We start from the raw sequence: 16,093 nt of genomic DNA on the forward strand, positions 1-16,093 counted from the left end.
TGGCGTGCAACGGCCTTGTTCAGGTTCCGTGTGTTTTCCTATGTATATATTGTTTAAATGTTTTAATTTATAAAGTAATTGTGTAGTTTTTCTTATTTTTGTTGCCACTTATCGTATACACTATTAATTCCTGTATAAACAAAGATGTTTTGCCACCATGTCACTTGTTGAATGTTCGATCGGTTGTAAATGAAGCACCATTATCACATCAGATGACAAACACACCAATTGTTATGTCAGCTGTAATCCTTATTCAAGAGGCATTTTATCATAACATGTTTTCTTTGTTGATGAGCAGGAACATGCAATGGTTTTATAGCTCATACGGTGATTTTTATTTGCAAACAATAGATTGAAGCCTTGATGAGATATCATAAAATACTATGTCTGATATATTCTGACTAATATGATGCATGGAATTGAGATTTTAACAGGTTTTTACATAGACAAGACTGGTAAAACTTCATTGTGTATTGTAGATGCACGTGTAAAATGAAAAAGACATAAGATTTTGAATGATGGTGACTTTTTAGTGGTTGTAACAATTTGAATGTACATTGGTTTTCTATCATTGTTATTATAAAGTATCTACACCGTTAACCCGCCAATTAGCAAAAAGTAAATTTCTTCAAAAATATGGATTAAAACTGCCTTAAATATCAAACTATATCATACTGCATTCCCGTTAATTTGAACAATATTACTTCCATGTGTTACACTAATGTGTTAGCATTGCAACCGTTTCCCTTCTATGCCCTTTCATATAAGGAACTTTCAAGAATTCGTTTATGTTATGTGACCCAGTTTGGTTCCAGATCCAACATTGTGTTAATTTTTATCATACTTATTCATGGTCGTTACAATTGGAATGTTACACGAATATGGACATGACACTGAATTTGATAAAACGTTCGATGACAAAATGTACAGCCAAATTTCATGAGTTAAAGAAGTAGGAACAGCAATGTTTTTAGGGAAACGACTCTCAATGCGAATAAATAAAATTTAAAAAATATCTCACATCGTTTTATTTTCACAGACATAATCTAAATTGACAGCTGCTTTCCTCAGCTCATTATTACCACACAGATGTGGACCAGATTGCTATATGGAGTTAAATTCTTTCTGCATATATTTTCATCTAGATTTATTCGACTAACCTATCTAACACTTTTACCAATTATGAAATATTGATAACATAAACTCGACGTTTGCAATACAGATCTATTGTGACTTTCCTACATAACACCGATATCAACCGATAGATAAAATGATGACATACATGTTAAGTAAAAGTTAATTTCGATTTTATATTGCAATAAACGTACAATCTTTTTTTTCATTATAATGTATCCTACCTCGGCTGTCCTGTTTATCTTTTCGAGCTGTCAATAACATAATCTAACACTCGACTTGGCTGTCGAAGCATCAATACTTGGTAATAGTTATTTTACACTGTTAATTACCGGGTAGCTCAAATCGTACCACATTGCCGACGTCGAGGGGCAATCTAGTTGAAAGCTTGATCAAAGGCAGAAAAATGTTTGACAATAACTAACCCTTTAAAACCCCGATTCAAACGCGAACATAATCTCTGTAGACCCGACAAAATAGCATATCTAGCACGGATATACATCAAATCTGTTTTGGACTGTTTTTGATGCGATTCTATGAAACGATCCTACATTACATAGCCCGCGTGTATTTCAGCAAGGATTGAGTACTTTATCACATGTACCAGAACCGATAAAGATAAAACGGACAGCCAGAGGCGCCGTTTATACGCTAGTTTTAATTATACGTTATAACTACCGGTCATGTTTACAGATACATACACTAATGTACTATTTCCCTAAAGTACTAACAGATAGATTAAACAAATACACAATATAAATGAATAACAAGATTAAAAAAACACACACAAAAAAAACATAACGCACAGCAAATAAACTGGTGACACCATATACAATCGTAGGGGCAATTAGAAGGAGGGATGCAACTGGGATGTTGTAACGATAAACAAACATGACCAAAAAGGGGAGATAATTTGTAACTCAAAGGAAGATAACTGTCATAAAAAGGAAAAGATTTAAAATGATCAAAGTAGTTGTGTTTATTACAGACCGACGATAAGGAAATCATAAAGCCTTTCCCCCGAAATGCTGGACGTATTTATTAAATTTGTAATGGACGGTTACTGTACCTCCCTTGTTAAACGAACCAGTACAAATGATTTCGGTTGTATCAAGCATCATCTTAATTATTCATTAATTATCTTTGAACGCTCACGGTAGGTTCACCTCTTTTAATCGCATGCGATATACATGACTTCACCACGCTATCAGTCATGTTTTCGGTTGATAACATATTAAATTTCCGGTCATAGTATCAGCAAAGTTTGATGCAAATATAATGAAGATATTAATTGAATTATTTTCACAATTTATTATATCAACAGGGTTACACACATGGATGGTGCTGCTTAGTTACACTATTCAATTCCCAGATTGCGGAATGTTTTGACGAAGTGTGCCCTGTAGGTTTAACTCGTTACAATTCCAAGTTGTTCGTGGTAATATATATTTGTTACTGTTGAAAACAATATTAAATAATCATTTTGTATATTTTTATTACATGCGGACTCATGAAAAAGACAAAAGTCTACACTTACGATAGTAATAATATCCTTTTTAAATCAAGTTATCTCCTCGGTCAACTGTAAACAGTATTTTTATGAGGTTGTCAACAGTTTTGGTTGTAAATTTTGTTTAATTGTATTAATTGAACCGAAAAATAATATGACGAAATTTAGTAATTATTTTGTAATATATCTATGTCAAATTAATTGAATTATGGGTCTTTTGAACCTTCCAATTCAAATTTGATATTTCTTTTTTTTCTTTAGTTCGTCTTCTAAGTATCAATACTCTAGGCACCTGGCATACCTGATGAAACCTTAAATAAGGAAACAGCTGTATGATGTTCCTAACATCGCTGATGAGTCTAAGTAAGAGGAAACAGCTGTATTATTTCCCTAGCATTAATTACTGAGGAGTCCTAGAAGGAGGAATAGTTGTATGCTGTCCCTCGAATCACCTACGAGTCCTAGAAGGTGGAAACACTTGTATGATGTCCCTCGCATCACTGGCGAATCCTAAAAGGTTGAAATAGCTGTAAGATGTGCCTCGCATCTCCAACAAATCCTTCAAAGCGGGCAGAGGTGTATTGTATCCCTAGCATCACTGATGTTACTTAGAAGGAGAAACAGATGTATTGTGTTCTTAGCACACTGACGAGTAATAGAAGTACAAACAGACGTATGCTGTTCCATGCATCACAAACTAGTCCTAGAAAGATGAAACAGCAGTATGATTTACCTAGCATCACTGATGGGGCCTTCAAAGGTTGAAACAGCTTTATGATGTCCCTAGTATTGAAAAGTTTTATCAGGATAAAATAGTTGTATGATGTCCCTGATATATCTGATGAGTTTAAGAAGGACAGACTTTACGGTACAATATACCCTGCATCGCTTACCAGCCCTTAAAAGAGAAAACAGGTGTATTATGTCCCTGGCATCACAGATGAGTCCTAGTTCTAGGAGAAGAAAATGTTATATGGAGTTCCTAGCATCACTTCTGAGTCCCAGAAGGAGGAAACAGCTGTATTGTGTCGCTAGCATCATTGATGAATCCTAGAAGAACGAAACAGTTGTATGATTTGCCTTGCATCTCTGATGATTCCTTAAAGTAGAACACAGTTGTATGGTGTCCCTAGCATCATTAATGAATCTTAGAAGGATGAAACAGCTATATGATGTCCCTTGCATCACCGATGGGTCCTAGAAGGAGGACACAGTTGTATGATGTCCCATGCATCACGGATAGAACCTAGAAGGAGTAAAAAAACTGCATGATGTCACTTACATCACTGACGAGTTATAGAAGGAGAAAACAGTTTTATGATGCAGTTTAATTGATTAAGACGCTCTGTACAATCACTGATAAATGGTCATTTTTCATAGATACGATTTCTTTATATGGGTAACATTCAGTTATATAGGAGTTTAACAGTTGTTTTAATCCATTGTCAGCATAGATGTCACTGGACATGATGTCCTTCTTAGAGTCTTTGGAAGTAGCAGCATTCGTTCCGTACTATTAAAGAGGGACTCACACAAAACAAATTGCAGCCTCCCGAAAACAAAAGAAGTAACACACAAAACAAACAAACAAACAAACAAACAAACAAATCCGCTCTAACCTTAAATATATCGAGAGGACGTTTATTGATTACCTTACCGCTATAAAAACAACTAGGACATAACAAAATTAAACTACATAAACACTGTACAGGAATGAAAATGATATTGAAAGACAATTTACATCCGATAGTATGTATTTAAGATATTTCGTAAGTTGAATATAAATTGTAAAATCAGATAGAACAACTCGTTAGCAGATCCAAATGTATATATATTATATTGATAGTTTGATTTAGTATTTTGTACACATTTTATTAACATTCCCATCATGAAACAAGGGCTAATAAAGTATGAATATATCAATTGAATATATAAATCTGATTTGTCTTATTAAGTGGTTTAGCATTGCCGATAGTGATAAGTGGAATACACTCTTAATCTAACGAAGACAAGTTGAAAGAGGCTAATTAGGGTAACGATTCTTTTCTCATTTCTCTTTTTGCTAATTTCTCTTTACTTGAAAACATAGATAAGCTGCAACTTTCTATTCAATATTTTTCTCATTTCCAATAAGTAAAAATATCAGATCGCTTCCTGGAGCTGATGTTCATGTGATTGTGAGAGAAGACCTACTAATGATTTGTGGTTGTGATTGTCCACACAAAGGTTCACATTCAGACATTATTCCTGTCTTGTGATGTTCCTTTATATTCGGTTATTTCTGTAAAATCGCATTACCGACGATATCTGAAATGATTGCGCATTTCTCTCTAAGCGTGTTTATCACGTCTCGGAATAGTTCCTGAATCGTGCTTACTTACTGTTCCTCATACCATGACGATTTAACAGAATATAAACTATATCTCAGCAGTACTGTATAACTGTGTATTGTAGAATGTCCCTCTTTCCATCTGTCCATCTGTCCATAGCTCTCTTTCACAGTTCATTTCTGACCCATTTTACGATTTCCAGTTCAAACAGTGACATTGTTTTAATTTTTATTTAAATTCAAAGTTCAGTTGTATTTAATGTCTGTTTAACATGAAGTTCCAATGAGACATAGAAACAGAATTATCGTTTTCAAATGTTCTTGTATGGACATCTTAGGTCTAAACCAAATTATCGACTTGAAATATCCTTGTATGTACATCTAGAGTCTTGAAGTTCATCGGCCATCGACATAGATTTCCTTTGAATATTTGCTTATGTCTTGCAAGCATTATATTTTAAATATTATTTTAGATCTTAAACAACCAATTGTCCAAACTGTTTTTACATGACGATATACAGTATATGTTAAGTTACACGTCCTTTGCATGGTTACTCACTCGCTAATTATGAACTGAACTGAGATTAATTCAATAACATGTCAGGACAATTCCTTCCATTGTCTGTTCATTAGCTTACTACAATATCGTTTGATTCACGCAAATCCATTTTCGTTGCCCTTGGTGCGCGAACTGATTTGGACCCTGGAGGCAAATATAGTATTTTATTGTCAAAATCGACTTATACGCAAATACACGATGGATTTGGGAATGCCCAGAACAACATTAATATCACGGAGCGACGAGTCAGAAATCTCCTGGGTCAATCACCTATAATTCTGTCATATACAGTTGCGAGGGGAGAATGAAGCCATTGTCTGGGTCAGGATTATAATTCACGCTATGTGGAAAACAAAAAGTAAAGTTATTTACTATAGCTTTTGGCGTAGGAATGCGAGCTCTAATTGACGTTGGTACTTCCAAGCTATTGGCTTAAGCAAAAACAATGTGTTTATCCTTTATTGCTTGAATTGATGAAATATTATTTATATGATACCACTTTCCTGTCTCTAGACGTTCTGGACAACAGAATCATATTTTGCTTTGTCATTGTATCACCGTGTCCACGCGTGCCTATATACAACTTATTGTTTTGGATCAAAAGACATTAAATAGGTAATTATTTACATTTCAGGATTTGTTTTTGGTATGTTCCAATCTATAATCCTGTAATCTTGCCCCAACTTCCCCGTTCTTTTTTCGTTGGTTACAATCATTTAATCAAAGTAGGATCTCCAGAATATCAGTCACCAACTACTTAATTACTATATTAAGTGACATTACATTATAACTGTTACATTAGTTACCAGAATGTATACTTTGTCCATAAAATTTTACGTTAGATGACTGGATGGTTCAGTTAACCATTAAGGTAGCATGTAGGCCATCTGTATTGTAATACTACAGGGTATATTTAAGCGTTGATATATGTTCATGTTTGTTTGTTTATGTGTTTAGTTATTGCTATATATAATTACCTGGAGTGTTCTTATCCCATTTTCTACAACGTTGTGCATTGCTATTCGCTGCCACATTGGTACTATATTTTCGGCACAATTCAGGTATTGAAAGGTGATCTCCTGGTAGATTTATGTTGGTATTGCATACAGGTTTTCAACGTGTATGCGTGTCTGAAGGCAACAAGTTTTGAAAGATCTGGCAACACCTGTGTAGCTGGATTAATTCCCCATCCTCCCAGTAATATCTGGAACGCCCAAAAATTAGATTCTGATCAATAGTCCTTGCCAAATAGTAAAGCTGACACCGATGTCAAACTTGAAAGCTATTAGTTTATAATAAAAACGGACACGCATATCATTTCCAGTTTATCCGTTGAATCATATTAAATGTAACATTTTCTAGTGTTAAAACCAGTCCTGCACAAAATGAAACATCAGGCTAAAGCATACAGCAATATATACAATGTAATAAGCCACTGAAAACAATTTTAAAGTAGTTTTATGTTATCGTTTTCCCTGACAAACTCGACATGGATGTTAGATTCGCTGGCACGCTGTCAAACGCAGCTGTAGATTTCCACGACAAGAGGAGCTTTATCATAGTATTAGATATTTCATCACCTCGTTATACTATCTCCCAGACTCAAATCACCAAAAACAAAACATTAAACAATTGCCGTATCTTAGACATCTGTTTCATTAAGGTCGCGTAAATTTAGAACATTGATTATTGACCTATTAATCGTATATTAATCGCTACAGTCCACTACATATCGATGATTTTTTACGGTATCATAATATATCCTAACTATTCAATAGAATGTGCTAGGTTTTGTTGTTGTTTTGTTTTTGTTTAATAACGATGTGTCAGTATCATTAGTATGGATACAAAGATAAAGGTAGCAGTTAAAATCTGCCGTTTCCTCCAATCTGATTGTCTGTCAGCTGCATAATACAACGAGACGATGTTTTTGGTAGTTGGTGCATGTATAAGCTAGTGGTTTTGATATTTTTAAACTATATGAGCATAAGACAATGTCAGCTCATACTGTTAATATGGGCTTAACTTACACCTAAGAAAGTAGCATGATTGTGGTATGGATTGTTCCATGTTACTTTGGGTGTAACGTACATCTACAAAGAGGGGTGCAGTGGCCGAGTGGTTAAATTGTCCAGACACTTTAACTAGCCCGCCACTTCTAGATCGTGATTTCGAAACTCAAGTTTGTCAGGTTCCTGGTACTGACCCTCGGTTATTTCGACTTTCCGCCACCTCCACAAACGGGCAAATCCTTAAATGACCCTGGCTGTAAATAGAACTTAAAAAAAAAAATTAACCAAATTCTTGTTAATTGTCCTTACGTGACTTGATTGCGAAAATATGACGTTTAACTTAATAAACTAAACCGAACCCATGGGTGCAGATCCACTGTCTCAACTTGAAGGGGATGATATGAATTATTGATATTGACAAGATCACGCACATTAAACTTATGAGGATAAACTGCCTTCGAGCAATACGTGTCTGCGTTTTAATATACATGTTTGTCTGATTATAAAGGATACCTACAATTAAATCTCATTTGTGTCTTTTTGTAGGGGTGATTGGCTTTTACACCTGGATTTAACAGCTGTTTACATACATTTCTGCTTTCCTGCTGTTTTATTGAAAATATATACCATACCATTTGTTTTTCTCCATTAAGAACGTACTTTATAGCCACTTATTTCTATCACTGTAACCGCATGAGATTGAATTGCCCGTTTAACTTTGTCACTGACCTTCCTTTATTGGAAACGCTGGATTTATTTAACAGTTTAAACAAATTAAATTTCCAAATTCATGTGTAAATATTACGAATGTATATTATACGCATAACAAAGTATAAATTTAAATTTCACATCCCGTTGATCCATCTTTGATTTACACGTACCTAGTTCTGACCATATTGCATCGGATGAGTACTTATTGAATCATAACTCTGTAATGTGATTTAGTCTTATTTTGTTATCCCGATGTATCGACTTTAGTGGTGCTTTAGGAACTTGAATCTTTCTTGAAGGTTTCTAATAATAAACACACTTTGCAGACATTGCCATTGTATTCAAAGTCACATGAAATAAATATTCAACAAAATATTTCTAATGTTCACAATGGTACATAACAGTATATATATAAACTCTGTATGTCAGCAATTCATTGTTCCTTTTTGATGTCTATGTCATGTTTAAAAAAGCATAAATAGATATGCCTGTTTTATTAACCGTTTTTGTATCTAAAGTGTTTCTTGACATTACATTGGCGCTCTCTGCTTGTGGACAGGAAAGCAATTACAATAAACCACTTTTTCCTATTTTGAATTTATAATATCTTTCCATTTCCTATACTTTTATTTCATAATTCCTCCATTCATTATATATCTAGATACTTTGCCACACTATTGGTTGTTTCCCAAGCTAGGAGGATGATAGGAGATTACCTAGAACATTGGGACCGCGGTGGCCGAGTGGTTAAGGTGTCCCGACACTTTAACACTATCCCTCCACCTCTGGGTTGCGAGTTCGAAACCTACGTGGGGCAGTTGCCAAGTACTGACCGTAGGCCGGTGGTTTTTCTCCGGTCATTCCGGCTTTCCTCCACCTCCAAAACCTGGCACGTCGTTAAATGACCCTGGCTGTTAATAGGAGGTTAAACAAAAACAAACAAACAAACAAACCTAGAATATAGAAAACTAGCTCTATAAATTTTTTTCAGCATTAAGTGATTTGGAGGCAAGAACTTGATAGCACATTGCTATAAAATTTTGACCGGATGGAATGTCGTGTGTCTATTTCTAGGTTTGGACATTTCAGTGTGATGGCTGCAGCATCCCACGTATTGTTGTCAGACCTTATTTTCATTGGTTATTAATGTTTGCTGTACAAGCTAGCTTGAAGTATCGAAGTTTTGCATGAACAATTGTGGTGTGTCTTCGAACTACATCATCACAAAATTGAATAATCTTGACAATGTATTAATCATATAAAGAAATTACTGAACAAAAAATGATTGTTTATCATAGAAAGTACATAACGCAGATCGTTCATTTTCCTTTATTATATAAGATGTACTCTAAGATAGCATAAGTGGATATATTCACAACAGATAAAAAGGGTTTTCAGAGTCCTCTCTATTAACCACGAAACTTTAATGTGGCGACACAATACCAGTGAATGTATTAGTGAACACTCAAGAGGTTCCTTGAAGAGTGTCGCCATTTTGCTCCCAAAGGAACGATGACACACCAACATTGCTATCTTCATAATCAATCTTATTTGCAAATTTGGCTAAGCTACAATAAAACGCGTTACGAATAATTGAACACGTTCACAGCAACAAGTAATTACCACTTGAATAATAAATGTGTTTACATGTGGTTATAAAATGATACGTCGTGTGTGTACACAAACGCAATGGTATTTTGCATCTTTTTACAATTCTATGGACATCAAACCACTCTAATGTGATGTTATTCAGTTCATATAGTGTGATTCCATGTACTTGTCTCGTTTCCTGTGTACCTAGGGACTTAGATTAGCAAAACAATATATATTCACGTGAACTGTTGTGTTGGACGCAGGTGGAATGAAATTTCCTAGAAGTCTCAGACGTATTCTACATATATTATTTGTACGTGAACTTTAGCACCCGGAAAAAGGTTACAGTTCACATCAGCACGTCATGTAGAAAATCAAATTAATTTCTCGTATATTTTTGTTGATTTGGAAATTGATATTCTTTGCAATACAATACAAATCGATGTAGAAACTTCATTTCACACTTTAGCCCCTGATTATCCATGCCCAAAAATGCCGCTAACAATTCTACTTGATAATTAACCATCATGGGAATTTCGGTAGTGTCTAGATACAGTGATTGGAAACTATATATCACTCCTTGGCTGTCTTCCGATAGGATTATAATTGCCGCCCTGTAAGCCGAAAAGAATGCAGACCATTCTGTGTATTCCCTGGAACCTTATATGAATGTTTTATGACCATGAAAGACGCGACAATATCAATAAGATGTGTTTGTTATATTGATATTTCATAAGGAAAATTGTGAAATAAAACACTTATTTAAGAGACAATTCTTACTAAATACCTTCCGCACGATAGTCCAATGAAGTGCTAAAATCATTTTCTAAAGCTTGTCATAAGAAATCTTCCAGTGTCATAGTAGCAGAACTGCGATTATTGTCATGCTTGATTTTGTATTGTCATACATGTATATACAATTACCGCGAAATATCTGTTTCACTCATTAGGACAGAGTGAAATAAGTTCGAAAAAATAAAAAATTAAAGAATAAACCGTTTTTAGAAGAAAGCAAGTTTCGGTCCTTAGAAATTAAACCGCCTCTTCATTTGTGTATAAAGGATGACCGCGAACTTTTGGGAGCCGTAACACAGATGTATCAAATTTATGATAAGTATGAGGTTTTCTTAAATCCACAACCCGCTTATTATATGTAATGATAGCAAGGCGTCAAAAAAATGCCGAAACCCTGGTTTGATGACAGCACAACCATGAGCAGTAAACCTAACCAGCAATAAAGGATTTTTTAGTCAGGCATCAAAAACACATAAATTTAACTTCAGTAGTTTGCATTCTTTGAGAAGAGCTTACTTCTTTATAATCGGACAAAAAGACTGAGCAATATTTGATTATTAGCACACTGACCAATGACCCTTATGTCCTCTAAGATTTAGGATATTGTAACGCGGGATTGGCTACTGGCTAAGATACCTGGTGTTTAGTTTACCTTTCTTGATTTGGTCTTTTTTCTGATTATTATAGTTCAAATGAAAAACACTTACTACAAAAGTGAGTTAAATACAGCAGATTCACGTTTTATGTAATATGTTTATAGATTATTTCATACTCTCATAACACTTTCCGGAAGTTAAAAACTAGCAAATTAAAGTAACTGAATTGATGCCCTAAATAACATTTCGTAAGTTTCCCAAAAACTCTAATCAATGTATGGTTTCTAACGTGAGAATATTTTCTGAGGCAACTTAAGTCGTTTATTACTTATGTTTGAACATAATATAAAATCATCTTTGTAAAATTGACATGTATAGTTTGACATGTTTTCCTTAGTGTTTATATTTCACATTTAGAACTTTCTTATTTTACTGCTGTTTTTAGAAAAAAACGAAAAACTACAGGTTGAAATTCATAAACTAAAAATGACGTTCAGCAATTATTATGTTTACATGTGAAGTTGATGAAACTCAGTTTACGACAACATTCCCGTATGATATAGGAACGCCAGACACCGCAGAATGTTACGAATCTAGGGAAACTTAAACAACTCTATCTGTCGTCTTTATATTGCATAAGCAGTATGAATACCGTGACGTTATGCATTGTGGTAGGACTCATATCTTCCAAATCAGAGTTAATGATGTGACAAACAAATTTTGGTGTTTCAGGCAGTTCAGAAAATCAATAATTGAAAAGCATTGTGAGAATCCCTTATGGACGATTTTACCTCTCAGTTTACCTGTAACGTGGATAACAAGGAATATGTACAAATTTCTTGCATTAAGATAATCTTTTGTTTTAAGATATAGTTGTTTACGTTTTGAGAATTTAAATCGTGGTCACGTGTCAATTATAATAACGTTAGAGAGACGTCAAACACTCACGCGGGAGCCTTTTATATGGTGTCTCCCGTCATATCTACCGTAGGGTCTGTATCATAAACACGTCCACCACCAGGATATGACGTGTCCAGCTAATCGAGATTTATGACGGTTGTAGTCTGACAACACAATGTAGCATCTATTAGCATTAGGGAGTGCGTGTGTTAGTGTTGAATTTCCAGACCAATTAAGCGCTACCAGGTGATACATGAAGCTAGGGTCAATTAAACGGATCCCTTTATCATGAATGTTTGTTACTTTGTTAAATCATCAGCGTCGGCGTTGATTTGGGATGATTTCATGAGAAAGAAATCATATCTTGCGTTTTTAATGTTGGGCCAGAGAAATTCAATTTGCTGAAGTTAATGTCTTAAAAGATGCTATGCAGTTTCGGTTGCATCACACAAATGACGTTATTCGATATTTTTACAGAACCTGAAAAGTGTCTCTACTCCTAAAGCATTGTGTGACATACCAGGAATTTGCAGTATTAGCAAAGACTGTTGTATCTTACTGTGAGTTGAACGAGGCGGGTAATTGTGTTAAAAAAGCATGTTCTTCTAGATCTGTTATTAGTTACTTTTCATATTGTTCTTTTTGTTCCATTTCGAAATCAAGTGCCTCATGATGATAAACTTAGACGCATACATATCAACTTTAATCGTTTATGCATTTCTAAAAAAACTAAGCAACTCAATTGTTTTTTTCCCGCAAAATTTAGGATTTCTTAATAAAATAGTCTGACTTTTACACTCAAGTGTTTTTATTAATCAAAAGTCAACGTAGTTTTCTTTTACTTAAGGTCATGTTTCCGTATATGTAGATGTTTAGTAAGAATTGACTGCATGCAAAGCATTTGAAAATGTCGCATTAATGGAGAAATAATTACCCAAGAGGAGAATTGTAAGAACAGGATGTGATTCCAAGAGAAAACATAATTGATGACGTACATGGCATGACGGAGACAACTCTGAAATCAGTAACAGTAATCATAAACATTTGTTAACATGTTGTCCGTATATAGAACAAACATATAACATTTCTTGTAATGATCTTTAGGAAAACTCACCTACCATCTCTTGTGAGCTCTCAATGACACATTCTGTTTTGAACCAATCTGTCATTAGCAATTAGAGATTCTGGGGCAATTCTTTAAGAATAATGTGAAAGGTCAAAGCTTCATAAACTAATCAAAATGGAAACTACGACAGTCTGAGATAACATATATGGATGGCCTTGTGATTTACAAAATTGGACACTTTTTTGGGAAATTTTCCATAAATAAATATTACCAGTTAAAATAGACGATGCTTACCTGTTTAAGGGATCGTTGATGAATAAGAGAAAAATTTGACGATTGATATCAGCAGTTATTCTTTTTACACGGTCAATATCAGACTGATAAAATACAAGCGATATCAACCAATGTGTTTACCTCTTATGAAAGCGAACACTTATATACATGTGTATCAACGATGACAGTGAAATCTATGTTTTATACATTCATGCATTTTAGTTTACCATTAATCTAAATTTCTTATGATCACAGGTGCGTTCACAACGAGAGGGCATATTATTCAATTTGGTTATATAATGTTTTTGCATTGACTTCATATGATTACTGATTTATGAATATGTATGACGATACTCCCGGATTACTATCATGATTCAGAACCCAAGGGATATCTGTTCAGTGTTGGGTGCCCAATATGATATGACTGTCTATTTTACAAATTGTCTTTCCGACTCATGATATTGACCTTAGTTAATAAAAACATTTACGTATTAGGTTTATAATGCTCAATCAGATTCCTTTGAAGGATTTATAGAATTAATGGGTTTTCTTAATGCAGCTAATAGTGATGACCGTACTTAGCTATTCGTTGGGGATTATTCGTGATTATTTATTGATTCAAAATCTAGATTAGAATTTACAATGCATTCATATCATGAAAAAATAGGCCACAAAGTCATCACCTTCTGCGTGCATATAAAATTAAACTTTAGCAACTAAATAGGAAATATTTCACATAGAAGTTAGGCTTTTTGCTTTTAATCGACATTTCAATAACAATATTATTGATGAAACTGTAAAACATAACGTGATTCAGGGCAAAAAGGGACAGAGTCAGAAAGGGAAAGAGGTAGAAAGGGACAAAGACAGAAAGGGGAAAAGGAAGAAAGGGAAAATAGCAGGGAGCGGAAATAGCAGAAAGGGAAAAAGGCAGAAAGGGGAAATGACAGAAGGAGGGAAAACGTCAGGAAGGGAAAGCAATAGAAAGGGACAAATGCAGAATGGAGAAAAGGCAAAAAAGGGAAAAGAGGAAGAAAGGGAAAGAGGACGTAAGGCAAAGAGAAAGGAGCAAATACAGAAAGGGAAAGATGGGAAAATGATAGAGGGGGGGGGGGGGGGGTCAGAAAGGGAAAGAGATAGAAAGGGACAAAGGCAGAAAGGAGAATGCCTGAAAGGGCAAAAGGCAGAAAGGGGGAAAAGACATGAAAGGGGAATGACAGAAAGAGACAAATGCAGAAAAGGGTAACGACAGAAAGGAGAAAAGGCAGAAAGGGAAAGAGGTAGAAAAGGACAGGAACAGAAAGGGAAAATAACAGAAAGGGAAAATAACAGAAATGGGGAAAGGCAGAAAATGACAGAGGCAGGAAGGGAAAGAGACAGAAAGGGACAAAGGCAGATAGGGAAAGAGGCAGAAAGGAACATAGACAGAAAGAGATAGAGGTCGAAAGGAGGAAAGGCAGACAAGGAAAACGCAGAATGGGGAAAAGAGAATGGGACAGAGACAGAAAGGAGAAAAGGCAGTAATCGAAAGGACAGTAGGGACATGGCAGAAAGGGAAAGATAGGGAAAGAGGCAGAAAAAGACTGAGGTAGAAATGGTGAAACGCACGGAGGAGAGAGCTAGAATCATATAAAGGTAGAAGATGAAAAAAGTAGAAAGGGACAGAGGCAGAAAGGCAGAAAGGGAAAGAGGCAGAAAGGGAAAAGGCAGGAAGGGAAAGAGGCAAAAAAGGGGAATAGGCAGAAAGGGAAAAGGCCGAAATGGACAGAGACAGTAAGGGATAATGGCAGAAAGGGACAGTGGCAGAAAGGGAAAAGGGCAGAAAGGGAAAAGGCAGGAAGGGAAAGAGGCAAAAAAGGGGAATAGGCAGAAAGGGAAAAGGCCGAAATGGACAGAGACAGTAAGGGATAATGGCAGAAAGGGACAGTGGCAGAAAGGGAAAAGGGCAGAAAGGGACAGAGTCAGACAGGGAAAGTGGCAGGAAGGGAAAAAGGCAAAAAGGGACAGAGTAAAAAAGGGACAAAGGCAGGAAGGGGGAATGGCAGAAAGGGAAAGAGGCATAAAGGGGAAAGGGCAGAAAGGGGAAGAAGGCAGAAAGGAAAATAGGCAGAAAAGGGATACAGGCAGAAAGGGAAAGAGGTAGAAAGGGGAAAAAGCAGAATAGGAAGACGCAGAAAGGTAAAGAGGCAGAGCGGGACAGGGAAAAAACAGTTGCTTAGGGACAAAGTATCTTAGTGATTCTAACACATTCCGAATGAACACATTTACTGCTTACCGTTAAGTGTTTTCTAAATAATATCAATTTGTCCCAGGGGACTTGGACGTGTTGGCCCATTTATGGATAGTAGACGCAAAAGGCTATGTATTCTGGCGCTGATGCTAAAGATGACATCCAGGGCTTGCCACAACCATTACCGACAAAAGATAACATTGCGATTCCATACGACTGAACGCTGTAGGCCTGGCTTCTCAATTCCCGGGAAAATGTCGACAGTTGATGGCACTGATATAACTATCGAACCTTTTTCATTGTTATGCACTCATAAAGTGGAGATAAAAATCCACAGCTTTCGGAGATTTTCTTCGTAATTGCAGTAAGTAGTCGTAATTATTTG

General features: G+C 35.5%; 1 protein-coding gene across 1 annotated transcript; it reads left to right on the plus strand.

The window, feature by feature from the left end:
- Positions 1 to 15,261: 15,261 nt before the first annotated feature.
- On the plus strand, positions 15,262 to 15,621 carry LOC117328370 (octapeptide-repeat protein T2-like). The gene has a single exon (XM_033885897.1). The coding sequence runs from the start codon at positions 15,262 to 15,264 to the stop codon at positions 15,619 to 15,621; it is 360 nt and encodes a 119-aa protein (XP_033741788.1).
- Positions 15,622 to 16,093: the final 472 nt, after the last annotated feature.

Source organism: Pecten maximus, chromosome 5, assembly GCF_902652985.1.
Source record: "Pecten maximus chromosome 5, xPecMax1.1, whole genome shotgun sequence".
NCBI classification, from domain to species: Eukaryota; Metazoa; Mollusca; class Bivalvia; order Pectinida; family Pectinidae; genus Pecten; species Pecten maximus.